A 27,626-nucleotide genomic window follows, 5' to 3' on the forward strand; every position below is an offset into this window, starting at 1 on the left:
GTGGATGATCCATGGCGGCTAATGCCATTTTGTGTATGTTTTTAAATGGAACGAACAATAAATCAGTCATTTCCACATCGATAATGTAATGTAATGCGTGTCTGAGTGTAAAATTCGATACGGCGTGCGATGCTCTACCGGTTATGCACTGAGAAGAGCAGCTGAGAAAGCGCGTGTGATTTTGAAAAGCCACAGCGAAGTATCAGAAAGACTGTTGTGGGCAGTGCCAACGTCGTGCGGCATTGTCCTCGGTGAGCGTTGTGTTATACGATGGTTTCCGAAATGAATTTAGCTGTAAGGGTTGTGTGGCCGAAAACTTGATGAATCGTAAAAGTGTCTCGTTGATCGTTATGCATATTCCAAATTAATTGAAATGCCCCCAGCTCATTACCACAGCGAGTTTGACTTTCATGTTCGAAAACTGTTGCACATGTTCGAATTTTCAAATTCTCGAACACTCGCTTTGACAGCTGCTGACAGCACCACAGCACGATCGGTAATCTTCGGTGTAGTTCGGGAAGCATCGGGATTTTTAGAAAATGGTAACGTTTTTTCCAGCAACCAACGGTCAGATGGCAAGCTAAATCAAGCAAGCAAGAGCTAGAAATACAGTGAATAGCGAGTTTTGTTCGTAGCTTCAACATCCATCACAGCCAATTGTTATTCCACAGACCAAAGTGCTATTGTGCGGTGCATTTAGCAATCGTTTCTATTTGGCTTGGCTTGGTGCTGAAGCCATGAAGAAAGATGAGCGCGTTTGAGGTGACCTCCGGGCGTATGATTATGTGAGAAGAAGCGTTGGGCCTAAAGTTTTGTGTATATCCACAGGTAACTTGTACGCCACCCCGCCAAGCTGTTGTAGTAAAAAGAACACAAGAATCTCGTGAACCAACATTGGTTCTGTTGGGTCCATTCACTCCGAAAGCTACCGTAGTGTTTGACGGCGTACCTGTGGGAAAAAGCGCTCGCCGCTTCCTTATCGTGCAAAACACAAACAGAACTTCGGTACAGGTAATTAAGCGTCACCGTATGGCTTTTCATTCGGCACCATTACACATGGGTAAATAATTCGTGTCAACAGGTACAACTATCCAGACTTCCGCATCCCGAGAGCGGACTGAGTTTCGAGTGGCTCGAGGCCAATGTAGAGGCAGGCGCAGAGCAAACGTTGGAATTGGTTTGGAGTCCGACGCAACAGATTGTGGGAAAAGAAGTGATCGTGTTGGCCGATAACATTGGCAACAGGAAGGACGTGCAGATTATACTGAAAGCGGTTGAGTTAAAGCCGGCCAGCCGAAAGCCTGTTGCAAAATCGTTTGCCGTTCCGAAGAAATTGAAGCTAAAATCTCCCTCCCCACCGAAGGTGCGGTTGAAGCGCAACGTTCTGCCCAAGAAGAACAAGTCTTCGCCTGGGAAACAAGGTTGGTCTGTGCCTACGATTGCGGTAAATAGCAACATGGGTGGCATCGCATCGAAGGTGACGACGACGATGCTTGGGTCGAGCAATGCGGAAAACAGCATCGACCCATTGGACAATTACGGTGCAACCGTACCGATGACTGCGGACAGAAGCAAAACTGACAAGGAAAACATAAATCCGACTAGTCCGCAGCATGTAAAACCTCACTTAACACCGGTATCTGGGACGAACAGCTATTTCACGCACATAGAGAACTTACCGACCCCGGAATCTTACAAAGAGATAGCACGCCGGAGAATGATGGACATTTCCGTGCGCAAGAATCGGGAAGTTCCTTCTGAACAGAAAGCAAAATTTGATCCAAGTTGCTTTTCCACCGTGACTAAACCAATCGTCATTGACAAGACGTTTTTAAAACCTTTTATCGAGAGTCCCACAATGGTGGTGGGCAGTGACACTGAACTACACGCGAGCGATAATCTTCCACGGCATTTAACATTCTCACCAGAACCGCAACCTCCGCCACCTGCCAAGGACCAAGAGCACGAACGAGTCAACGGCGCATCAGGCGGGCTAGTGGTAGCAACCGAAGGGGATGACGTGGGCATTAACAAAACGCACACGGTGGCTCACGATTCAAATCCGCATCTGTCGAGCATAGCGGAAGAAAATGTGCCCGAACTTGGTGTCACGTTCGAACGTCGCCCGGACTGTCGTGACGGATCCGTTACGGATGTAGCGGAGCTGTTGTCTACGCTTCCCAACCAAAAAACGTTTATCGTATCAACGGCGGAAGAATGCTTACGTTTCGGGTCGGCCGAAAACCTCATCACGAATATATCTACCGTTGCAAAGGACAATGCGTCACGCTGCTCGCTACCAAATCTGCTGGACGAGAGCAGTATGAGTAACAAGAGCAACGGTCTGAGGGATGAGGATGAGGCGGACAAGCTCTTCAAGGAGCATGAAATTCGCGCCCAGTCGAGTCGCTTCAATTTGCACGAAGTTGGCCGGTTCAGTGATGAGATGGTTCAAACGTCAAGTGGCTGCAAACGCGGCATTGAATCGGTTGGCGATGGAAGGGAGGAAAAGTCCGAAGGATTCGGGCATGTAATTTCTCCACCAAAGCGTCAATGTCGTCTGACGAGCAGCGAGAGCACGATTGCTGCCCCAGCTCAGCACCTACCGAAGATGGAGGAAGCGTCCGTTAGTCATACGTTCCGCAAACCTATCGGGTACAAACCGAACGCGCAGGGTCGTGGTATAACGCTGGTGAGTGCAAAAAGCATTTTAGATTACTTATTATTTCATATTCTGTTCTGTTTAAGGTATATACGTGCAATTGAACGATCACAAACGGCTTTTTATTTTCGTTTGTATCAAATTAGTATTCTTGAGTACTGAAGTGCTTGCAATTGATATTTGGACTGCAGCTATTTAACTTATTACTCTTTGCCCGCGAGCTAGAGGGGAGCAGGAATTTTGAATACCAACAATTCTTTTCTAATTGATTTAGTACGACTGCCCTCTTTACTTGCGTATATGTAGAAAAAATCGTCTCAAAATTATGATAAACTTATGATTTAATTGAACGGTTTTATAACATTTTTTGCAATACGTTCAGATGTTCTCAAAATTCATTGAATTGAATTGAACTATACGTTGAATCGAACTTACCCATCGATGGCAATGGGGTCAACATCCTTTGTGTCTCTATTAATGCGATTTTGTTCAGAGAAGTCTGTTGTGGACATGTCGACGGTATATTACCTGACTTTTGCAAGCACCAGAGTTAAATTCTAAAGTGCCAAGCAAACGACGTTCGACGACGACGAATATTTTAAAGTGATATGTATTTAGTGAGTCAGCAGTCGTTAATCCTGCTGACAAATCCATCCGCGTGAAGATAGACTCCATTTATTACATACAGTCTGAGATGAATAGACCAATATTGGTAGATATGTAACGCAGCGGAACAAAAGCATGTACGTGAGGACATGAACACTGATTTCAAACACTTTGGTAGCGGTAGGAAGCCTCATCTATGTCACCTTTAAGAATATTGTTCGTAAATCCAAGTCCGAGGCTTTTAATCAACTTGAGGCATTCAATTTTAAAGTGATTCAGTTAAGGCATCAAGTTTGATAACCAACTTACTCCTAACACCATTAAGGCGATGTAAGACTAACGCAGTCTCAATCTTACCGTCGATATTAGCTTCAAAAGAATTCAAAATGAGATTTATTTATCACTTCTAAATCGAATGTATATTCCATCCAATCTTTACAGTCCTCTTCGCGAAGTCTAAACCTCAAAAGACCCGCCATGCCTACTAGCCAGGCGTTGAAAAGTGCAGAAAAACGCGTGTTTCTGTACGACTCGGATCGTCACCTCAAGACGCTCATCAATCCAGACCCGTTTGCGGCGACAACGACATGCAATCCTTTCCTTACCGTCACCATGTATCTAGACGAACATGCGTTTGCGCAGTACGAGCGGCAGATGAAGAAGTGGCTCAACGCACTGGTCAGCATACCGGCCGATTTGGACACCGAGCCCAACAAACCGCTGGACGTGGGCAAGCTGTTCGACGAGGTGAAATCGAAAGATCTTACGCTCGCACCCACCAAGGAGCTGATTTCGTCCAATTATTACAAAAACCGACTGAACAGCTTACGGAGTGCCGGAATCGCACTGTACACGAGTGAAGAGATAGCGATTCCGCTGTGCAAGGTGGCGGCACAGATAGAGAAGCAACTGCTCGCGCTACGTACCGACCGATGCCTGCATCTGGATCTAACGCTGCAGCGATCCATTCTAGAGCTGCTGCTGTGCTTCAACCCTCTATGGCTGCGGCTCGGGCTGGAGGTGGTTTTCGGCGAGCAGATCGAACTGCAATCCAACCGAGACATTGTCGGTCTGAGCACGTTCATCATTCATCGATTGTTCCGCGACCGGTATCTGGAGGCGCGCCACTCCAAGGCCTACAATCTTTCGAAGGCTTACGCGGAGCATATGCGGAAGTTTACACTACGCATGGTCCTGTTTTTACTGTTCTTCCTCGACACGGCCAAACGGCGCAAGCTGATCAAGCACAACCCTTGCCTGTTCGTGCGTAACGCGCCGTACAAAGAGACGAAGGAGATTCTGGTGCGGTTTTCCTCCATGATGGTGGCCGGAATCGGTGACATTACAAAGCACCTGAAGCGAGTAGGCTACACATTGTCGCACAAGCAATCGTTTCTGGACGAGTACAATTACGCGTTCGAGAATCTGGCCGTAGATCTGCGGGACGGCGTGCGGCTGACGCGCGTGATGGAGATCATTCTGCTGCGGGAGGATTTGTCCGCCAGCTTGCGTGTGCCGCCAATATCGCGACTGCAAAAAATACACAACATTAACCTAGCGCTCGGAGCACTCGAACAGGCCGAATATGAGATTGCGGGCAATGTCACCGCCAAGGACATCTGCGACGGACACCGCGAACAGACGATGTCACTGCTGTGGCAGATCGTGTACAAGTTCCGGGCACCGAAGTTCAATGCAGCCGCAATCACTTTGCAGCGTTGGTGGCGCATGAACTGGCTAAAGGTAGCGATCGGACGTCGCATCGAGGAGAGGCGACGGCTGAGAAGGGAAACTGCCGCCCGCAAAATTCAGGCAGTGATCCGTGGATACTGTGTGCGCGTGTGGTATGAAGCCTATCGTTACCAGAAGCTGCGAGCGATTGTAACGATCCAACAGTTCACCCGACGCTATCTGGCGCAGAAACTGGCCGCCCGAAGGTTTGCTGCAATCGTACGCATACAGCAGTGGTGGCGCTCGGTGAGAGAAATGCGGTCTGCCCGCGAACGTTACTTGCTGTGCAAGAAATCGGCCATCATTTTGCAGACGTCGTACCGGCGGTACGCACTTGGCATGAAGCTGCTCGTGGCAGCAACCGTGATCGGCAGGATTCGGACCGAAGCGAAGCATCGCCATCTGCAGGCTACAATAATTCAGCGTAGCATCAAATCGTACGTAATCCATCGACGGCTTCAAGCGATCGTTAACGGTATGCTAGTGTTCATACGAAGGAAATGGTTACAACATCGATCGGCAGCAAAGATACAGGCTTATCATCGCATGCGCATCGCTCGCAGAGAGTATCAGCGAGTCCGTTCGGCTACTATCCTTATTCAGCGTCGTTGGCGTGAGTGTTTGGAGACGCGGCGACTGAGCGACCGATTCTTGTTGATGCGTGCTAGTGCCTTAAAGCTTCAGCGCCATTATCGTGGCTGGATGCAGATGCGGCACGATGTACGCGCGTACGATCGTACACGGCAGCTGATCTCGCACGTGCAGCATCGTTGGCGTGCTACGATAGCGATGCGAAAGGAAAGAATGAGCTACATCAGCGTCCGTCAAGCGGTCATCAGTGTACAGCGACATTTTCGAGCACGGAAAGCGATGAAGCTGGCGGTAGAACGTTTCCAAACGTTACGAACCGCAACTCTAACGTTGCAACGGCGCTACCGTGCCAATAAAGTGATGCTGGAACACCGTCAACGATATAACGCTTTGCGAGTGGCCACTCTTTGCCTTCAGAGCCGATTCCGAGCGCAATTGAGCATGCGTGCGGCTCGCACAAGCTACGCCAAGGTTCGTGCGGCGATCATCACTATTCAGCGACATTATCGTGCCACGATACAGATGCGGCAAGAAAGGGATCATTTTGTAACGCTTCGCCGATGCAGCATCAACGTGCAGTCGCGATACCGTGCCATCCTTGCCGGTAGAGCAGCGAGACAGAGTTATGAATCGCGGCGCAGTGCAGTCATCCACATTCAGCGCAAATGGCGCGCCACAATAGAAATGCGACGAGCGCGTGATCAGTATTGCGCACATCGCGATGCCGCCATCGCTTTACAGCGCTCGTGGCGAGGTATTCTGTTAAAACGAAAAATAAGATACAATTATTTGCGATATCGCGAGGCGGCCACAGTTCTGCAACGACGATATCGTGCCCTAGTAAGCGGTCGGTCGGTCCGTCAGGAGCTGGAGCACCGTCGCCGGGCGGTCACCACTATTCAGCAACGCATACGGGCGTCTTTGGAAATGAAACGAGAGCGCCATCAATATCTTCGTCTTCGCCAGGCAGCCATCACGATACAGTGCCGTTTCCGTGGTATGGTGCAGCGTACCCGATATGCGGCCCTTAAGCAAAGTGCCATTGTGCTCTCGCACAGGTGGGCTGCAACGCTGGCAATGAGACAGCAGCGATCTGACTTTTTACGGCTTAAAACCGCCACTATCATTGTGCAGCGACGATACCGTGCCCAGAAAGCAATGCAAGAAACGTTGCATCACTACCAACACGTCCGTGCAGCGGTCGTGCTGATACAGCGTAAATATCGCGCCCAGCGTGCAATGGAAAGATGGCGCGGCCGATTTTTGAATCTGAAAAGTGCCTCGATAGTGGTGCAGGAGTTTTACCGAGGGTACAGAAAGATGAAGCATGATCGGGCAGCCTTCCTGCGGCTACGAGAATCAGTAATAGCTGTTCAGCGACGGTTCCGTGGCAAGTTGCTAATGCGCCAGGCCGTTGCCGATTATGAACGCAAGCAGCAGGCAGCGGTTAGCGTGCAGCGCTGGTTCCGAGGACACCGAACGCGCAAAACGTACCAGCGAACACTGCACGCTGCCAGGACCATTCAGATTCACTATCGTGCCTACCGGAAACGACTGATCGACGAGACGAACTATCGAATTTATCGTAGCGCCGTCATCGTTGTACAGAGACGGTACCGCGATAAGCTGCAAACCCGTCACGAGCGGCACCGGTTCGTACAAATTTGTCGCACAGTGTACGGTTTGCAGGCACGCGCACGTGGAATGCTTGCCCGTGATGCGTTCCGGGCGAAACTAACGCCGGAGTACTTGGAAAAGAAACGGCAGGAGAAAGCAGCGCTTCGGATACAGGCGTGGTGGCGTGGTGCGTACTGTCGAAAGCGGCACCAGACGACGAAGATGCGTACCATCGCTCAGCAGATGGTGGTGAGCCGCCGGGAAGCGAAGCGTGATCCCACGAACAGGCTCAGCAACATAAGTCGGCTGTGCATGCGTTTCCTGCAAACCCGCTTCAGTTCGTCCGAAGCGATTGGCATCCTGCAGCGCTTGGAACGCATGTCCCGACTAGTGCCGCATCTGCTTGTAGATGATGCCGTCTTTCTGTCCGTATTTTGCTACAACACCATGGCGCAAGCTATTCGGTCGGAGGTGGATAAGATACTGATTGAGATATGTGCCCGCATCATCCTAAACTTGGCACGATTCCATGGCACCAAGGAACAAGCTTTTCAGGTATGTTGAAAGTAGGAATGTGACTTTGCCGGTGCTAAATGTGAGTCCTTACTAATGCGCTTTCACAGGAGGATGGTCTCGTAACGGTGTCACAGATGTTGTTACGCTGGTGTGACAAAGACTGCGGCATATTTAGCACACTTTGCACACTGTTGTGGGTATTGGCGCACGATAACAAGAAGAAACATGTAAGCCATTTAAATACATTTGCTTCTCATAGTGCTTGTTGTTAATACACATGCTGTGTTTTCTTGCAGGCCATACGTCGTTACATGATTTCGAAGGACGCCATATACATGTTGCGCGAAACGAAAAAGTTGGTACAGCGAAAGGAAAAGATGCGCAAGAACGTGCAGCGTCCGGTAGGTTGTCTGGTCGCGCCGAACCCGCAGCTAATGCGAACAGTACCCGCCCTGGAACCGGACTATGGCGTTAACCGCACCAAACCGTACGTTTTCTACTCGTCTGTCTTTGGGTTTGAACGGGTGCTGCAGAAGCTGGAAGTGGATCTTTCCTAAACAATCGTATTTTTTTTAAACATATTTTACAACATAACGTGGCAAGGGATAAATTATTCATGTTTTTGTGCGTGACTGTTACATTTGTTTTACAACATGTGTTTTTGTTAGGAAGCATTAGAACGTTCATAATACATGCTTAACCCAGACAGCTTGTTTGTGGTGCTGGCTAATTCACAACTTGATTGATTAACAATGGAAGCATCGTTTTGATTAGAGATTAGAGGACATCGATGACATGTTAAGACGTTTTTATAATAATAGAATACCTTTTTAAACAGATTTGGCGCCTTCGACGGGCATTCCCTTATGTCGATCCTTCTGGCGAATTGGTGAAGTTTTGAACGACTTCAACGGTACAATCCCCTGTGTATAAGTCAGTATTCGTTGGCCGTTGCTAGTATCAGCAACAATTTGATTTTTGACTCGTTCATTGCTCAGTACAAAGCAGAGCCTTAAAAGGAAAGGACGAGTTTTCGTGTCGTAATCCTCTTTGATAGTGTCCTACAATCTCTGCTACGAATATGACAAGTGCTGTATACCTTTATTTTCTCATTTCGGTTACCTTTTCTATTCGTCGGTGTCTGCTGTGCCTAGACATTCTTGTACCGGTTGTATCTTTTCATAATGCATCAAATAGGGCGGGTCCATCTGGTAGCTAATTGTCCAGATGACCCTGTACCTATTACGACAGCAGGTCACCGTGAACTGAGCCCCCATTGTGGCTAAAAAATCGAGGATGGCCTGTTCGATTCATTCTGTTATGTTCTTGTAGTCGGTGACTTCCGATAAACAGGCTCATTCGTTGGGATTATTCGTACACAGGTCCCATGAATTGAATGTTTTAAAACTGAAAATTACTTACCTTTTTTTTCCTCTTCTGCTGGATTCCCCCTTCTTTGCTCCCGTTTTCATGATTACTCTTCTTTATTTGGAAATGAAATAAATAATGTGTTGCTTGCTACACGACGCTACATACTAAAGGCGTACAGTTTTGTGCTGGTACCCGTACCTACCTAACATTCTCGCCATGATCTGATCAACAACCAGCTGTACAGTGCAATCACGGCTTTCACACGCACGATTTGCTTTACTACGGGAAGTCACGTTTAATTATAATAGACTGGCTTGCTGCGCATCGCGGCATCGCGATGGATCGATCCTCAGTCGAGCCGGTGGTTGTTTAGATTCTTGTTGTAGTACGCATTCTCATCCTCGCTGCCATCATCCGCTGTCCGTTCATCGTAGTAAGCGTTGGTGGTGTTGTCATCGGTGTTGCCATCGGCCGAGGATGGCGTGATAGGCTCAGCGTTCCGCGCATGGGCATTTGTCGCGGCGGTGCTATCCTCCTGCGTATCCTGATCGGGGCCCTGGTCCGCATCGCCGTACTCAAAATCGATCTCATCCATTCGTTTTTGTGCGTTTATCTGAAAAGCAAGTGTCTCATTAGAACATGCATACGTAGTTGAGTGTATAAGGAAGACGCTAGTGCAGCTATACACACATTGTTGGAGTATTCGTGCTCTCCATCTGGTACGTATATCCTTAGCGGGCTCTGGGTCGCTTGCGGCTCGATCGTGCTTCCGATGGCTGCATGATTCAGGTGGTACTGCTGTTGCTGCTGCTGCTGCTGCTGCTGTTGCTGTACAGCACCTCCAGCCGACGATTGTTTGTCCTGCAGGCCTAGAATGTTGGAAACGGCCAGCTGATGCTCCTGGTACGCCTGCAAATAGTCGGAATGGCTGTCCAGCTGGTACTGCTGGGGCAACGGATGCTGTTGTACATTGTTGTTTTGCTCCTGCTGATGCTGTAGCTGCTGCTGGTACTGATGTTGCTGTTGCTGCTGGTACTGCTGCTGCTGTTGCTGGTGGTGATACAGGTCCTGCTGAGCCTGGGCCAGTATGCGATCGTTTTCCTTCTGGCGTTCCGACAGCTCGTAGAACGTGTGATGTCCAGATGGCTGTACCGCCGTCGGTTGGTCTACCTGATAGTGGTAATAGTCGCTCGGAGATAAATTGTTGTGCAGATTAATCATACCGTAGTTGAGCAGGCTCGCAATCTCGGCATCGCTCATCGGTCGCTGCGGGTTACCCTTTTCCTGCTGGTGTTGCTGGATCAGCTGCTGTTGGAGCTGTTGTTCGAGCTGGTTCAGTTGGGGAAGCTGCTGCTGATGGATGGCCGGTTGCTCGTGCCCTACGAGTTGCGCGTACGTTGGCATATCGGACGAGTGGTGGTTGTGTATGTCATTCAGCTGAATTTGATTGACAACGGACTGCAGTTCGTGCAGCTGGTCCTGCGTAGCGGAAAGGATCTGTCCCGTACTGGCGGCCGGCTCGCTGTGCTTGTACGTGTTGTACGAGTTAAACAGTACGGTCGTCGGGACTGGTGGTGTCTGCGTTTGTGTTTGGACATGATGAACCTGCTGATGTTGTGGCTGCTGTTGGTGCTGTTGGTGCTGCTGCTGCTGCTGGTGGTGGTTCTGCATCGTGCCAAGGAAGTTGGTGTCCGGTTTGAAGAGATTGACGGCCCCCTGCTGTTGATGGGTATTGAAGAGGTTGTTGGATTGGGTCACAAGATAGGTGGGATTATAGAGCTGGAATTAGAACCCCGAGGGAACGGGAGGCGAGGAAACGGGGGGACGTAAAGTATTAGAACGTGGCACATATTATTGGTGAGACAAAGGGCGATGATTGTGGTGATGGGGATGATCCTACAGATCAAGCAGATGATCAATCGTATCAAGAGCGCAACGGATGTACACTAACCGAAACAGGCATTTCCTGCAACATGGCCGTTTGCTGCAAAATGTGCTGCTGTAGCTGAGGTTGGGTGGCAAGCGGTATGGCGTAGCTGGCCTGCGGGACCGCGTTGACGTACTGGATCACGGCCGATGCGCTGGTTTGCGGTTGCACCGGGTAGTGACCTACGGGTGATTGCACCAGTACGCTGGCTGGGGCAAACTTCCCATTGCTCGGTAGGCTAAGCGGATCGGACGTCGGTACAAGCGTTTTGCTTGGCAACGATGGGTCCGGATCCGGTGCGAAGTAAGTTTTCTTGCCCGAGTACAAATCTCCAATAGTCACGTCGTTCGAGTGTTCCTCAGTCACCTGATATTGATGCGGATTGCCGATTGCATGATGGCTGTAGACTCCAGCAACCGGAGCGGGCTGAAATGGGAAGTTTGGACGACGAAAAACAAACAACGGGAATTTAAATTTCTAGAATCTTTTCCTCATCCGGCCAACACCTACCGTTGGACTGAGGTTCAAAAATGCGGGCTTTGGCGTGAACGTTGGCTTGGTTGCTTTCACCTCAATCTCCAGCTTGTTGCTATCCTCGTACGATGTCACTCGTATCTGGTTCGGAGCTTTCGGAGGTTTCGTGAGTCCCAGGTTCGGAGCGGGGATCGTATGGATCGCTCCATCCTTGTGAGAAGTCAGCTTCGGGGTGATCTAAAAACGGAAAGCACTCCGATAGTAAGATGTTTGTGTTGGCTGCTGCCTGCATTGCACACCCCTCAACGTACCGGTTTCAGCTTCTCGAACACAATCTCGCCCGTGCTCGGTCCTGGTGGTGAACTGTGGAATTTGTGGTGCTTAATGCTGGCCGCAGCAAATGCTAGCGATGGCGGGGGACGTTTCAGTAGCGGTTGCTTCATAAGCGAGGGGTGGCTTAGAATGGATTTGATGGGTCTTTTCAAACTGCAACGGTGTGCGCGGAAGTGTGATAAGGGTAGAAATGGCGATTAACAACCTGAGTTCTCTCTTAGGATGGTACGAGTGGGGGAGTGCCTTTTGAAAGACTTTTTGTACACGCATAGGAGAGCTGTTACCATACCTCATAATCATTGATGGAGCTGGCCGTAACGCTACTGGTGCTAGACGCGTGCCTGCACGGAACTGCGTCATGTAGGGTTTCAGTCCGACGCCATGCTTGGGCACGAAGCTCGGATACATGAGGGGTGATTTGGTGTAGGACGAAGGGAGCAGCGGCTTAAACGGGGGTGCATGATGATCGCCAACGGTTACGGTCGCGTACAGAGAAAGCAGCGTTAGGAAAAGAACCTGCAATTGAGTTGGCAACAGCAACGTTGATACTTTAGGTGGTTTAGGAGGGAGAGAATCGGCATTGAAGTCATTACTTAGACAACACCTTTCGATGTGTAATAAGGAATAGGATGACATGGTTCAAGAGAGACTTTCATTGTGCCAGCCGGAGCTTAATTGATCGAACTACAAAGCAATATGGCCAGGGCGTCATCCATGAGTTAAAAAAATGATAACTTCTAGCAAAATGTTCAACATTATCTTCAGCGTTGGGATCACCTTATCAAAATGATCTTACGCAGCCAGTTTCGACACAGAATATTACTTTTGGAGTCTTCAATCTGAATACTCTGCATTTAAAAGAAAAAACAGATGTTGGAAGCCTAGAACTAGTGTTAAGTTTTCTTGCTCATTTGAATACTTTCCAACACAACGTTGCTTAAGTGATTCGACTAAATAGTGGCTTAAATATATACAAAAACCACATCTCGGAGCATCAACATGAATGTCGTGCGAATCTCTTTCACAGTTGGCTGACTTTTGCGGGCTAGGACCAAACACGCAGGTAATTATTAGTTTGACCGACCGACTGTAACGGAAAGCGGTTTCAAGCATCGCACTGGTTACTTTCATGTGGCCACATTGTATTGTTCGTAAATCATTTGCTTGCTCACATTGACTCTATATTGTGTACACAGTCAATTTTTTTATCTTTACAAACACAAGCTTTACAAATATAAATTTTTTCTAAATTTCCTAAAGTCTACGTCATGTAAGAGGCTCCTCTCCGTCATCTCGTCCGCGTTAAATTCCAATCACTTTTATGAGGGCGTCCCAGGCCAGTTTCGCGAAACGCAAGCAAAGCATCATAACTTTTCCGTTGCACTCACTTGTTCCATTTGAATGGCCATTTTCTCTAGGGCCGTTGCTCGGCCCGCCACAGCAATGCTCTGGCTCCGGATCTGAAGTCAGTAAGATTCCTTCGCTTAATGGCGGATTCGAGGGGAGGGGCGAGGGGGAGGGGTGGTTGGTACTAGCACAACACAGCCGCGAAATGATCGTTCGCAATTTCACTCGCACTTGCCACAAAGGCACTTATCACGAAATGACACACGTGCTTGAAACGATTTTCGTTAACGCCGTTCCAACCGAAGATCACGCACACACTGTTCTTCACAATCGTCGATCTATCCTTGACACAATGGCAGCTGACGGTAGCTTCCACCGCAGAGCATCCGGGTACGAAGTAAATGAGGCACTATCACCACACCAGGACAAGCATCCACGTTTCGCGACGTTCCAGCAGTAACTGCGCGAAACCCATTTCGATCAACCTGTTCGGAGTGCGGCCACAAGTGAAAACTACACATCGAAACCGAACGAGACCGCACCTCTTCTCCCCCATCGCACCACACCATTTCCAGCGTGTGTGTTGCTGCCCCGTCTTTGCCGACCATTACCTCGGAGGGTACGCTTGGTACAGGATCCGCGAAAGAGGGGGCAACGGTGTTAGTTAGTCGATGGAACTCTTTGGCGTTGATACTAATGCTAGATAGTCTCTGGTATGTCAGAAGGACTTGATGCCAGGATTTTGGAAGTGGTGTGAAGAATGTCCGAGCGCGGTATTTTGTTGCTACATTTTTGAAATGCCTACTCGGGATTTGGATGTAATCAGCAACGATGCGAAGGGGGAGCATGGATTACTCCTGGCTCTGGCACACAAATTCTGCACACGATCTCGCCATCCATGCAGAAGACCCTGACATTGGACTGGTTGGCCCGTTAGTTGGCTCGGGTAAGCAGTGCTGAACCTGATTGTACAAATTGCTGCACTCCACGCCAGCTAAACCTGTTCGTGGCGGCAAAACACCGCTACTTGTTTGTGACTCGGACAACTCCGAGGGGACGCTGGTGTTTATGACGCTCAAGACGATGCATTCTAACTGTACTGGTGGACGGTGCACGGACGCCGAATGCGAATGCTCCACGCCAATCAGTAGCAAGTAGTGAAGGAAAGGTAATTATGCTACGCGTCGGAAGCAACTAAACGGATCGCTAGAATGTAAATTGGTTGGGATCAATATTTTGTGCTTCAAAAACTGTGAAGGAATCAGTGAAACCAAATAGAGGATGGCAAATTAAGTCTAAACAACAGCCATACAGGGCCCATTGGCGCTGCTTAACTGCTAGCCTTCCCTGTTCTTTCGAGCATAGAACCCCCGGGACACGGCCACGGTGTACGGTCTTGTTACCCGAAAAATCTTTTCCCATTAATTGACTACACTGCTCCATGATCGTGCTGCAAACATGACCTAGCTGTTTGTTGTGGAGCGTTGAGTGCGTGGGAATGGAGCGCGAGCGGTTAATGGTTGGGACTCTTCCGTTTGCCGCTTGGGGCCTGTCTTTTGCCTGTCCGAGCGGGAATTGCGGCCCTGCGATGTAATGTGGTCCCGGGGAATGTGGTTAATCAAATCGAACAACGGAAAGCCGACAACCACTCCAACGGGCAATTTTCTTTTCGCGAGCCCTTTTGTGCCGATTTCGCCGCATACGACAGGACAGGGGGGATGAAGGGCGTCCACTCCGCCCTTGTGTTCCTGCTTGTTGTTCACTCTCGCCCAGTGGGGAGCTGGGGTGTAATCTATTTATTTATTTTACTTTGCCCGCTCTCGTTGTTTCTATTAGTCATTGACTTTCGATTTCGTCGCTCGCAGCAGCAGCAGCAGATCTGGACAGCACACCAAAGCCCCACGTCGCATGCACAGCAGTCTAAAATCCCTTTCCGCCAGGGAAAGAATTGAATTGTAGTTGCGGAGTTTCCTTCCGATCCGGTGTGGTCGAAAGCGTAGCGCCGTCATTGCGCGCGATATCAGTGCAGTGCTGCGATCTGATCAGTGCAAATCGCCGACCATCCTGGGGCGATATGCAAACGCTTGGCTTTCCGTGCACACGAAGGGGTGACGTCGCCGGGTGCCGCCAGTGTATGCTGCGCGGTGGCGGAGGAGGATTTACTTTCTTTTGCTGCACTTTCGGACAGATCCGTTGTTGCGGTGCATGTATGTGCACCGTGTGCAATCGAGTGCGCTCCTCCCATTTTGTGCCGTCTCGACGGACTAGGTGGACTTGTTTCTGAGCGCGCTTTAGACCGCACGAGCGGAACAGCGAAGGAGGTGGTGTGCAGATGGCCGTAGCATAAAACAAACAATGTGCTGCTGCGGCTCTACTGAGGCTACTTAGGTGCTGGGCTACATTGGACATTGGTTTTCTGGGCATTGTCGGGGTTGGGCGAGAATGCACAATCGGGGGGAGAAATGTTGCACGAGAGGGTTGCACGAGAGGGCGGGTATTGTCCAATGGTTAACGGTTAAATCAATAGCGTCGTCTAGGCAGTAATTGATGGGCATGAACCGTTTATAATTACGTTACTTTGGTTTGTTTTTTAAATTTTCCCATTGGATGGTGATGGCAAAAGCTGAAGAAGAATGAAGCTACTGAAGCTGAAGAGCATTCACTGAAAAAGCAATCTTTCTTCATCGAATACATATTAGATTGAAACATCATGCTGGTTAGTACACGATACTTCGGAAATTTCTTCGGATGATCGTCTGATCTAAAAGAAGCTCTAAGAGCAGTTTGATCGTGCCGGTCACATAATGGCTTGCTAGACCTATTTGCACTACCTTCTTACCAGGCGCTTAAACCGCATGCTGCGGAAGTCCTCGATACGTACTTTACGGACTGCTAGTGCCTTTTACATGCCATGACCGGCTCAATCTTGTAGAGCTCGTGAACTCTTGCAGCTCGTCATTGTAAAGGGATGGTCTCTGAGGCGAATGTGACTACTGAGACAACAGTGAATGTTCTATACAGCTTCAATAGTGAGTCATTACAATGGGACAAAGTTTCAAACAAAATTCAATACCCGGTCCAGTCGTGGCCATAGCTAGCTAGGACAAGAAAAACTGTTTGTTTTTATAAACAATTATTCATCATTGAGATTATATGACTTGATTCTGACCATTTTAACATGAACCATACTTATTGTGACTGGACTTATGAAAGAATGCAAACATTCGGTCTCAAAACCACTTTAACTCAACTCTCAGCCAACCTGTAACATCACGGAAGCGTGACGGCGCACACGAAATGATCTCTCTCGCTCATGGTGGGCCCGCGCAATCATGTGGCATGTAAATCTATTTTCACTTTCAATACCAGTGTTGCTACTTGCCGTGTTTTTAAACTAAACTAAGAGAAAAAAATAAGACCAACGCATACACACTTTTGCTTTTTCTTGTACCATCGCAGCCATGTTACCGAATACGCGCTACTTCACCCGATCTATCATCGATCAGGAGCGGCACGTGGATAGTACAAAACGAAGCAAGTAGGAGTAGGCATACTACTTGTTGCGATCACTTGTTCGATCATCATCAGCGCCGACTTGGATGATGTTGCTTTCCAGTCGCACTCAAGACGGCGAATGAATGCTGCGCCACGGTTGCTGGGATGGCATCTGAAGCTAATGGTGAGCAACCGATTTGAACAACAAATCGATTAATTCCAGCCGAGTTGGTGGTGATGCTATCGATCAAAACGATACGAAGCATTGGAGAAGCTTTAAAGCTCGAATGCGCCTGAGCGTCACGAGATGACTTTTTGTTGGAATGCAAAAGCTGAAGAGAGGTTTAAAAATGAAAACTCAAAGAATCTAGCAATCGACGTCTCACTATAAGACACACACACACACGGGGTAAGGTTTTCGTTTTTGTCGGTAGAACACATTGCGATGAACATGTCCACGTTTCAAGTACGTTTGTGCGATGCATTCCAAAACCCGTCGGGTGCCAGGCATCTTCAACCAAAAACGCAAACAACACAGGTGGAGCTGCTCTGCGTTTCCGTTAGTGGCCCTAGTTTGCCGCTTGCTGGCCTGGCTAGCAGCTCGAACCGCACAGCTGACGAGCAGGCATGACATGAATATGTGATTCACATTTACTCACGTACCGGACATTTCACTTACTTTTTCTTTCAACCACCTGCGCGATTCACAAACCTCCTACTACTGCGGCCTCGCGTCTCACGCCAATCGATCCACTACCAACCGAGTGGAAGCTTCCGAGGAGATTTCCCATTGCCCGATTGTGTTATGATCATTCGCCACGTCGTTTATCATAAACACCCCCGGGGGGGGGGGGGGGGGGGGGTGGTGGGAGAGGAACGAATGCGCTTTTCTATCTATGCCCAAATTGTCCTCACGCCGTGTATGGAGCAGCGAGGTGGTGCGCGCTTTCTACCTGCGGACCAGTTCTGTAAGAGCTGCCATATGTCACACCGTCCGCAAATGTTGGTCACCTCCCCGCCATCGCCATTAAAAGATTCGTTGCGCAAATGAAAAGAAAATGAAACGATTGATGTGATGTTTATCGCTTTCCTCGCGTGGCCATGTTAGGCACGGTGGTGGTTTATACCGGGAGCATTTAATTTTTGCCCTTGCTTTATCACGCATTCATAGGAACGAGAATCGAAACAAGCATCATGACGCCATTATCAGAGCTGTAGCGTAGCTTCCGACGACGCCCATGCCAAAGATCCTCCAATCCAGCGTCACACCTCGTTGAGGACACATGGCACGCTGTGCAAACTTTAAGGCCCCCAGTATGCTCTTGATACGTCAGGGCGCCTTATGCTTTGAACACAGGATGAGACCCCTTTGAAGGGTGCTTCTGAAGGGGGTTTAAGTTAAACAATTTAAACGCGCAGTGCTCGCAGTTCTTCCGCCTAAAATATGCACAAATCTTACTTTTTCTTACATTTGCTTGAAGGTGCATTTTTTCTACTAAAGTTTTTGTTTTTAAATTTTAAAGGCCTAGATGCACCCTTAAAAATGCTTTCCTCCATATTTCGTAGTGGTTTCCGGGTTTTCTTTCGAAGATTTGCTTCATTCGATTTTCGAGAGATAGCTGTTATATGTTAAACATATATTTATTTTCGTCAGGCTTAACATCTTGAAACCAAGCTCACTTATGCTTTACACAATTTCAACTATCGTTCGGTTAGGGTGCCATTTTCTCCACATTCGTTCGAGCGGACAGTATGACGTCGTTCACTCCGACACCATCGTACGAAGCACCACAAAGCACAATCGGCAATCGATGCTGCTCGACATAGTCCCGTATCGCTTTCACGCGATCCTGGTGGCCAACGGTATACTGGGGAATGCATTTGCGGAGCAAATTTACCTTGTAGCTGTCGGGGCGTTGCTCAATGTGCAGGATCTTTTTCACGTTCTCCAATGCCACCTCCAGCAGGTGCTCTTCGGAAGGGTTCGTGCCGAACCACTTCTCGAACCATGCTCCTCCCATCATCACGGTTAGCACCGTGTTGTCCTCCATGTCGAAGCAACAGCTGTCGAAAATTACTCCCAGTATGGGCAAATTCTCGATCGGGGGTACCAAAAATCCAAACCCATCCTGCTTCAGCAGATCCGGCTTCCGGTACTGCAGATTGATCACGCACACGTCCACGAACGGGATGCTGCTCAACACCGTGGCTAGCTGCGGGTGCTGCTTTTGCACGTGTTTTGCTAGCTTATAGCTGGGAATGCTGCTAACGAGCTGTTGCAGCTGTTGCTCCTTACCATCGACTCGCAACACAACGTGATCGCGGCCGAAGGTCAGTTCTTCGAATCGCGTTCCCGTTACGATGGATACACCTTTGGCGCGCAGGTTAGCGGCCAACATTTCGGGTAAAGTTTGCAGGCCACCCCGTATCGAGTAGATGCTCCAGTTTTCTGCCTTTGCACGTTCCGCTAACCCGGTTGGCTGCGAGCGAGGGCTTTTTTTATCGCTTTGAGGTTGTTTCTTTTTGCGGTTTTGTAGTGCCTCTTTTAGCAGCCCTAATATGACTCCACCGTGCCGTTGCTCGCGCTCAAACAGATCCTTCATCAGAAACTTGACGCTGATCTCTTTCGCATTGCCCGCACAAATTCCACACAGCATTGAGCTGACCGCATAATCGGCGATCTCCTTACCAAACCTTCGTTCCACGAACGAGTACATAGATTCATCATTCAGCGCAGTTTCCGATCGTCCTGCCAGCAGGTCACGAAAGGCTGCAAAGTATAGGGGCTTCGTGAATGGTGGTATCGTTTTCAACACTCCACCCAGTGAGTTGGGCAGCAGGTTTAGCTTTCCTTTGGCGTAAATCATACGATTCCGGGCGGCTGTATGATTTGAGCTGATCGAATACACCTCTTCGGCCAGTCCGAGCTCCTCTATGAGCTGGAGCGTGTTGCTTGCTGCTGGACCTTTCGGACGAATCGTTCGTGGTCCTGCCTCGAACACGAACCCATGCTCCAAGCAGCGTTCGGAGCGTATCCAACCACCGATGCGATCCGTCGCCTCGTATATTGTGAAAGGTAGGTTAGGTGTTTTCCTGAGCAAGTAATGGCCTGCCGCTAGTCCACTGATGCCGGCACCGAGAATGGCAGTCATGTTGTTGCGTTTAAGCGAGTTTCGAACCTGATTTTGAAGTGTCTACGTCAGCATTGCATTCTCCCGCAAGTGCTATCAGCGAACGCCCGGCGAATGGAATTGATTTCGATAATATTCTGCAGAGTGATTCAAGAAAACTGTGTACAGCGGCGGTACAGTTGATAATGTTGTTGTTGTTTACAAAAAGAAAGCGGCTGTCAAATTTCTACCTCGCGTCCAAGTAACAAATTTGTGTGGAAAAGAAAAAGTTGTGATTTCTCCAAGCAGTTGCGGTGTATGGTATCAATACAGATGGATTTGTTTGGTTGATTGAACCTTAAGGCTATTTGTTTTACATCCGACGATATCCTACAAATTGATCCATACCGCTATTATACCAAAAATTGGAAACGTCCATCATTTGATCGGCGTCGTTTCTCGTGCTTTCCGCCAGATGTCGTACGTGTCGTACAAAGGCACGGCCGCGGTTTGACTTGCCGCTGCCGGTAGATGTGTTTTGGTCAATTGGGTCATTGGCAAAGGACGCGTGAAGCAAACACCAAGCCGTATCTCATGGACCACGTACGGGTTGGTTTAAAATCTCCCATTTCATGAATGAGATACACAAAAGCGTGTACAAATGTGCTAGAAAACGGATCCACACACATCTAGGTACCTAAGTTCATACCGTGTGAGGAAAGAAAAGATTTGAGCAGTGTAAAAAATAATCGATAATGGACACGAACGAGATGAAGAGTGATGTGAAAAGGTCTCCTACAGGAGGCGAAGACAAATACAATTGTTATTGGTAAGAACCGACCGAACAGCAGAAAGGAGTTGGCGTTTTGGGTATTTCCATTAACGAATGCTTTCCTTTTCCGTACAGCGGCAAGGAACGAAATCTCAACATTGTGGAACTGCTGTGTGCCACTTGCAACCGATGGTTTCACGAATCCTGCATCGGGTTTCAGCTGGGTCGGCTGGTCCCGTTCATGATGAACTACGTGTTTGTGTGCAAAAACTGCTCGATGACCGGTCTGGAAAGCTTCCGCAAAGTGCAAGCTTCGATACCGCAGATGTGCATTACGGCGTTGGCCAATCTGCAGCAAACGGCCAGCAAGGAGGGTAAAGCGCGGCTCATGTTCAGCAAGGATAAAGACATTATACCATACATGGACCATTACTGGGAAGCGATGACAACCATGGCACGAAGATCGACCCAATCGTGGTATGCTACGGTGCAACGATCGCTCATCAAGGACATCAACACGTTATTTTCGTACGAGGAAAGCAACGAGCAAGGGCAGATGTATGGTTTGGCCAATACGGACCTGACGCAGATTAAACCGACGTACGATGAGGCTACTACGCTTGGTAAGTGAATGCTTGTGGGTGAAACACGGACACCGGCTGCCGCGAATGTGTGTAGTGTGTGCTGTTCGAATTGTTGTTTACACGCCGTATCTCCGGAGGTTAGGTTTTGAAACCCCATACAACAATTCTGGTGGAGCAAGTGAGATAGTCGTCACGCGCATTAGTTAGAGCGTGATGCTAGAACAACAAACTAATGTCAGTTGCGCATTTATGTCTGCAGCGTAAAAACCACGTTGAAGATAAGCGGGCAGAAGATTGGCGTATCATTTTAGCTCCAAATTCACGTCATGTAAAGATGGTGGAAAAGTTAATTGTTTTCACACTCGTGCCTCAACCGAAAAGTGCAACATAACTTTGCCTTAAAGCACCCAAGTGCATTCAAACCACCGCTCTAGCGTATCTGTGGCTACTTGGATGGAAGAGAGTATGCTAATTGATTTTTTGTTCTTGCGATTGACACTCTGCGTGACGTGTGTGTGTGTGTATTTCTGCTCTTTTTAGCTACTCAAAACTTTTCCAAAAGCCGGCAGCAAAAGCGAAAGCTACCCAACAGCGAACAAAGTGGAGCTCTGGGAAAGAAGAGCCGGCTCGGTACGGATGTTGGAGCACTTGTGAAGCTGCCGGCCCACGGATACCCGCTGGAGCATCCGTTCAACAAGGATGGATACCGGTACATACTGGCCGAACCGGACCCGCATGCCCCATTTCGGCAGGAGTTCGACGAAAGCGCGGACTGGGCAGGCAAACCAATACCCGGCTGGTTGTATCGCGTTCTCTCACCCAACGCAGTACTGATTGCGTTGCACGACCGTGCCCCCCAACTGAAGGTTTCCGAGGATCGGCTGTCGATAACGGGCGAGAAAGGATATTGTATGGCTCGGGCTTCCCACTGTAAGTAGCGCACCGAGGCTCATAGAGGCATCCATCAATAACCGCTTTCAATATTGTTCTCGATCGATCGATACACACCCACAGACGTCACAAAGGGTTGCTGGTACTGGGAAGCTACTGTGGAGGAAATGCCCGACAGTTCGGCGTGCCGTTTAGGATGGGGACAGGAGTATGCGAATCTGCAGGCACCGCTCGGTTACGACAAGTTTGGGTATTCGTGGCGCTCGCGCAAGGGTACAAAGTTTCACGAATCGCACGGCAAGCACTACAGCACGGGATACGCCGAAGGGGACACGCTGGGTTTTCTGATAACGCTGCCCAGCGAGAACCAGGCCAATCAAGCGTCGAATACGTTCAAGGATCGACCGCTGGTAAAGTTCAAAAGCCATCTCTACTACGAAGACAAGGACCGGGTGAACGAAACGTTAAAATCACTGAAAGTGCAAGAGGGAAGCAGGATCCACTTTTTCAAGAACGGTGTCTGCCAGGGGGAGGCGTTTGCTGACATCTACAAGGGAGCGTACTACCCGGCCATATCATTGCACAAGAACGTTACAATCAGCGTCAACTTTGGACCCAACTTTAAGCATCCGGAGGTGCTGAAGGAATTTCAAGCACAGGCAGTAAGTTCGGAACTTCGAATTGCAATGGATCATATTGTGTTTAACCATCCCATCCTCTTTCAGATGCACGAACGCGTGGAAGAAATGATATGCGAGCAAACGATGGCCGATATGATGTATTTCACCGAAAACGATGGCAAGCTTCGACTCGATACGTACAGCGTGTAGTCGAGGTGATTCAGACGGTCCGGAATAAATATTCAAATGCTACAAACAACGCGTTTGTAACACTGCACTCTAATTCTAATGGTGGTTTGTTCTAGTGTCTCATTTTGTTGCTTTATTTCCCGAAGCCCCCCTTACAATTAGGACTAGGTTCGAGTTTGTAAGCTTCGTTCCATTGCTGGGGTGTTTTGGCCACTATCGATAGCGCGTGAACGAAATCTCCCGCAAGCTGTGTCTTCACAATATCGTTCACCAAACGATGGCGCTGCAATTATGAGCATGGAAAGGCAAAACAGATTAATCAGTGTACAGTTTGGCTGCTGATGAATGAGCTGTCCTTAATCTTCTGTACCTTAATGAGTGGAAGGCCCTCGAACTGTTGCGAAACAACTAGAACTTTGAAGTGCGTTTCGGAACCCTTGGGCACATTGTGCATGTACGATTCGTTGACGATGTCCAAATGTACGGGCGCAAGTTCTTTCGTCAACCCGGCACGAATAACCTGCTCAATGGGATTTTCGTTCGATGCCATTGATATCACTCGTAAATTTGGTTTGCTAATCAAGCCGAACCACCGCCTGCAAAGCGCCCCGGATAGCATGGAGAATTGATGCGTGTGCTTTGTTGTTGTTTTGAATTTTTATTACGCAAAGAGCGAACGCTCTGGGAAAGTTCTGCTCTGGGTGATGATAGTTCACTGCATAAAATGTCAAATTTGACAATCGTGTAATAGCGAGGAAAAGTTCGAGCGAAATAAATCTTTAAAAACAGCCTGTAAATTCAATGAAACACTAGCAATGCTCCGCTTTCAGAAGTTATCGAGCCACGGGTATTTAAATCTTGGAAAACAGATAAAATTCAATTGTTGGTTGAAACATCAAAAGTTGATTGAGCGGCTCTATAGCTGATCCTCGATTTGCAGTATATAAACCGTGCATATATACACAGGCGCAGCGTCAGCGCCTCCTTGTGTCAGTCGAAAAAGCAAACAACAAATGCAACAACATTTTGGCGTTCTCCCGGGCTAAAAGCAAGTGTAAACAAAGTTTGCCGGAACTTCGTGCGAAAAATGTGAGTAGAAACAGCAAAAGAAATCATCTTGCAGGTCCTGAGTTCAGCTAGCCCCACAAGCCAGCCTTTGAAGAACAGTACTTTTTGCTGTTTTCACAGATAACTGAGCAATGGGGCGTAGAAAATCGAAAAGGAAGCCACCACCGAAGCGGAAGAACATTGAGCCACTGGATCAGCAATTCAACTGTCCATTCTGCAACCACGAAAAGTCCTGTGAGGTGAAGATGGACAAGCCCAAAAACTCTGCCAAGATATTGTGTCGCGTTTGTTTGGAGGAGTATCAAACGTCGATAAACTTTCTTTCGGAACCGGTCGATGTGTACAACGATTGGGTGGACGCTTGTGAGACTGCAAACTGAGTACGCGAATTTGATAGCAAATTAACAGAAAAGGAGAGAGAGAGCGGGAGAAAACGCGAGGGGCGTTGGTATAAAATAAGGAATCTAATGTGTAATAAGTAACAAGAATAAATAAATTTGCTAAGCTATATGTAAACCGTTCGAATTCGAGCGCCTGAGAAGACATGCCGCCGGGCGTTGAATACACACACCTTTCCGTGAGTGGGTTGGTGACACGGATGGTATAGTGGAGGAAGAAAAAGGGTTTATTTCTTTTTCGCAAGGATGAAGGTAAAACAAAAGTATGCATGGAGATAGTCTAGCAAGGTTTCAATGGAACAATAAAAAAAAAAATCTGTATTGTACGCGCACGCATAATTACACATTCCTTTAAAATTTCCCCTTTGTGCGAATCTCTTTGGCGATTGAAGCGCCATCTTATGTATTTTATAAAGAGCATACATGAGAAGAAAAGCATTTCGTACTATAGCGCTAGATTTATTGAGTTCAAATTGTGGTGATCGTTTGAAATTAATAGTAAAGCTGAGATTCTTGTAATATTTGAGGTACATATTCGATAAATTAGTTCAAATAATGAACCAGCTACCGTACATTGAAAAACGAGGTTAGCCGCATTAGATAGGGATAGAGCTTGAGAGCTAGCAAGAGCAAGAGGTATGACTGAGCGACACGGCAAAAACGCAACGGTTGTTGGTATTTGGAGAGGGGGGGAGGGGGGGGGGGGGGTGTTTTGTGCCTTAGTGCAAAACCATATAAAAATATAAGGAAACATACTGATTAAAGTTATATTACAGCTGTATGACCTGTCAGGTAGGCGAAATGCACCATTTCTACACTCTATTGCTTGCGTTATCAAGACCAAAAAATCGTTATCAACCCATGGTTTCACCTCTTCACAATAAATCAGTAAAAACTTATGTATCAAAAATCAATCATCAATTAGAGAATCACGAAAAAAAAATTCAGCATCAAAACAAACTCCGGACTCGTTTTCGATTCCGGACTCGTTTTGATTGTTTTGAAAAGAAACACAGTAAGCGAAAGTAAAAAAAAGAAGAGGAAACCAAGGACAAAGAAGAGAGGAGACAACGCAGAACAATGTGTACGACATACATTTGCAGCAGAACGGGAATCCGGAGCGCGGAATCAAAAACGATTCCGGAATCAAAAAAGAGTCCGAAACCACATCGATTCCGGAACTGGTCGGAATCATTCTTTTGCTGGAACATCGATGAAATACTGGAACATCGGAGAAATGGTGCAAATAGGTAGGATTGGTCAATTGCATAGGTTTCCCCTAGGGAATCTTAGCAACAATGTGTTGAAAACCCGACACCGTAAAGGTCTTCTTAACACGTAAGCTGCTAGGAGCCGTGAAGGAGCCATTTTGTTCTAGTGTTGCCGAGGAATTTCATTGAGCGACGAATGCGATAGAAAATGGGTCTTATAAGTTCTGCGAGTATAAATTTCCTGTTCTGTACGTGAACGTATGGTGAAGTGTGTTATCGTGTGGAGTAGTTTTTCAAAGAAATTAGGTGATTAGTGATCTATATCCGACATCCACGTCCCGATGTTCGTTTCGACTTTTTATCTGGTTGAGCAGTGGAGATCTTCGGAAGACCATCCAATACATTTCAAGAGCCGTATGATCTTGCGGATTCAAGACAAGGAAAGTTATACAGCAATTTTCCAACAAACCTTGAGGAGGAAAAATCGATGTAGCGATATCCGCTACACATCGGACGCTGTTAGTTCGCAGACAGCATAGAGCGCATGGCTAGGCTACGTTCTAATCAGGGTGCAACAAGGAGTGTGTGAATGACTAATAAATAAAACTGGTTGTTCAATTGTGGGCTAAAGTCTGAATAGATGCCCCCCCCCCCCCCCCCACTCACGGATACTAATTTTTGCAACTGAGTTACCTAAAAGGGTATATTTTTCAGACTTTTTACTGTAAGCATTTATTTACTTATTATTTATTTATTATACTTTAACCGAGCATGCCCGGGATATGGCAAATAACTAGGAGGAAATGCCTAGTTAATTTTGTTAATTGTTTTTTGCGTGAATGTAATTCACAGTCACCACATGCGGTGGTGACAATACGGCATCGGACCGTCATAATTAATAAATAAATAAATAATTTATTTATTATTTTTAATAATTATAAATCATTATTACAACGATTTTTAACACTTTAGCTTAACTTTTACCTGTATTAAAGGTAACTCAGTAGCGAAAAGTGAGTGCCGTGAGTGGGAGGGGGGGGGGGCATCTATTCAGACTTTAGCCGATCTGTCATGGGAACTCACCAGTGACATGCAACGGTCACCGGTTGATGTGTTAGTGCGATCTACCGAGAGGTCAGCGAACGAGCGAGAGTGTCCTTGTGAGAGATTGAGTAATCAGATTCGTCCTAGCGTCCAAGCGGTTATCTCTGCCTGATTCGATGTATGTGCTGCGTCCGTGCGTTTGATGTTTTGTTGGCGTGAATTGTATACGTTAAAATGTTCGATGTTATACATATAAGTCCGTTTGAAAATATATAAAACAAACATAAAAGCGGCGACGAGGATATTAAAAAAACACAATATTCATTAACAGGAACTATTCGTGTCACGTTCGTGATTTTTTTTCACAGCCTGCAATCGTTTCGTGTGTTACGTGCTATCTCTGTAAAAAAGAACAATTCCGCCAAAACGCCGCAGAATTATGTTTAGCCCCGACGACACTGCCGGGATGGACGATCAGCGTCGGTTGTCCCAGAATGGCGCAAATGCCTTGAACGCGGCTTTCGTCCCACGCCAGCATCCGCCATCCCAAAGCACAGGGACGCTTACAGTTCATCCACCCTCACAGCATCCCGCCGCAACAGCACAGCCAGGTACGGCGACGCAGCGTCCCAACACAGCGATGTTGTACCAAATTTATTTATTTATTTATTTATTTATTCACATTATTTGTGTGCCACAAGGGTTACACAAATTTACTTTATAACTAAGGAATATAAAGAAAGAAACAGTAGGAAGTCAACATAGTACACGAAACGCTAAGGTAGACGCAAGGACGAGAACTCACGTAGACGAGAACGAAAGCGAGACAGAGGGACATTGTAGTCGAAAAGATGATACGAATTGTTGAAGTCCGATGTATAAAGGAGGTCTGTCACGTAGACAGCGGAATGGGTCGTAGAGAGGGATAGCTGATAGAAGGGATGGAACATCTAGGTCATGGGAGAGGAGGCTGGCAATGAAGCATGTCTGGAAGTGGGAATGTCGAGTTTCAATGGAGTCAAACCCTAGAAGCCGACAGAGACATTTGAAAGCCAGTAAGGAAACGACG

The 27,626-nt window shown here is 47.8% G+C and overlaps 6 protein-coding genes across 9 annotated transcripts; 3 read left to right on the top strand and 3 right to left on the bottom strand.

The window, feature by feature from the left end:
• Positions 1-515: 515 nt before the first annotated feature.
• LOC118507850 (protein abnormal spindle) lies at positions 516-8,465 on the top strand. The gene is made up of 6 exons (XM_036046981.1): positions 516-762; positions 829-1,011; positions 1,082-2,692; positions 3,710-7,762; positions 7,831-7,950; positions 8,020-8,465. Exons 1-6 carry the CDS (start codon positions 748-750, stop codon positions 8,278-8,280), a joined length of 6,243 nt encoding a protein of 2,080 aa, XP_035902874.1. The 5' UTR covers positions 516-747; the 3' UTR covers positions 8,281-8,465.
• A 692-nt stretch (positions 8,466-9,157) lies between these two features.
• Positions 9,158-13,709, bottom strand: LOC118507851 (putative mediator of RNA polymerase II transcription subunit 12). Of its 2 annotated transcripts, XM_036046983.1 has the most exons (7): positions 13,217-13,709; positions 12,118-12,344; positions 11,807-11,981; positions 11,532-11,732; positions 11,046-11,447; positions 9,785-10,873; positions 9,158-9,707 (listed from the first exon to the last, which is right to left on the bottom strand). In XM_036046983.1, exons 1-7 carry the CDS (start codon positions 13,235-13,237, stop codon positions 9,444-9,446), a joined length of 2,379 nt encoding a protein of 792 aa, XP_035902876.1. In that variant the 5' UTR covers positions 13,238-13,709; the 3' UTR covers positions 9,158-9,443. The 2 variants fall into 2 exon arrangements, with proteins under 2 accessions (XP_035902876.1, XP_035902875.1); XM_036046982.1 differs by lacking the exon at positions 13,217-13,709 and having other exon boundaries at positions 12,118-13,103.
• A 4,581-nt stretch (positions 13,710-18,290) lies between these two features.
• On the bottom strand, positions 18,291-20,026 carry LOC118507853 (protoporphyrinogen oxidase). The gene has a single exon (XM_036046987.1). It carries the CDS (start codon positions 19,820-19,822, stop codon positions 18,383-18,385), a length of 1,440 nt encoding a protein of 479 aa, XP_035902880.1. The 5' UTR covers positions 19,823-20,026; the 3' UTR covers positions 18,291-18,382.
• A 295-nt stretch (positions 20,027-20,321) lies between these two features.
• LOC118507852 (set1/Ash2 histone methyltransferase complex subunit ASH2) lies at positions 20,322-22,936 on the top strand. Of its 2 annotated transcripts, XM_036046985.1 has the most exons (5): positions 20,322-20,609; positions 20,688-21,175; positions 21,677-22,066; positions 22,151-22,689; positions 22,753-22,936. In XM_036046985.1, the coding sequence occupies exons 1-5, from the start codon at positions 20,536-20,538 to the stop codon at positions 22,855-22,857; spliced, it is 1,596 nt and encodes a 531-aa protein (XP_035902878.1). In that variant the 5' UTR covers positions 20,322-20,535; the 3' UTR covers positions 22,858-22,936. The 2 variants fall into 2 exon arrangements, with proteins under 2 accessions (XP_035902878.1, XP_035902879.1); XM_036046986.1 differs by lacking the exons at positions 20,322-20,609; positions 20,688-21,175 and adding an exon at positions 21,269-21,599.
• On the bottom strand, positions 22,780-23,555 carry LOC118507854 (bolA-like protein DDB_G0274169). Its single transcript, XM_036046988.1, has 2 exons — positions 23,207-23,555; positions 22,780-23,119 (listed from the first exon to the last, which is right to left on the bottom strand). Exons 1-2 carry the CDS (start codon positions 23,453-23,455, stop codon positions 22,970-22,972), a joined length of 399 nt encoding a protein of 132 aa, XP_035902881.1. The 5' UTR covers positions 23,456-23,555; the 3' UTR covers positions 22,780-22,969.
• Positions 23,556-23,765: 210 nt separating this feature from the next.
• LOC118507855 (transcription elongation factor 1 homolog) lies at positions 23,766-24,447 on the top strand. 2 transcript variants are annotated; one of them, XM_036046989.1, is made up of 2 exons: positions 23,766-23,925; positions 24,025-24,447. In XM_036046989.1, exon 2 carries the CDS (start codon positions 24,036-24,038, stop codon positions 24,282-24,284), a length of 249 nt encoding a protein of 82 aa, XP_035902882.1. In that variant the 5' UTR covers positions 23,766-23,925; positions 24,025-24,035; the 3' UTR covers positions 24,285-24,447. The 2 variants fall into 2 exon arrangements, with proteins under 2 accessions (XP_035902882.1, XP_035902883.1); XM_036046990.1 differs by having other exon boundaries at positions 23,822-23,925; positions 24,004-24,447.
• Positions 24,448-27,626: the final 3,179 nt, after the last annotated feature.

This window comes from Anopheles stephensi, chromosome 2, assembly GCF_013141755.1.
Source record: "Anopheles stephensi strain Indian chromosome 2, UCI_ANSTEP_V1.0, whole genome shotgun sequence".
In the NCBI taxonomy this organism is placed as follows: Eukaryota; Metazoa; Arthropoda; class Insecta; order Diptera; family Culicidae; genus Anopheles; species Anopheles stephensi.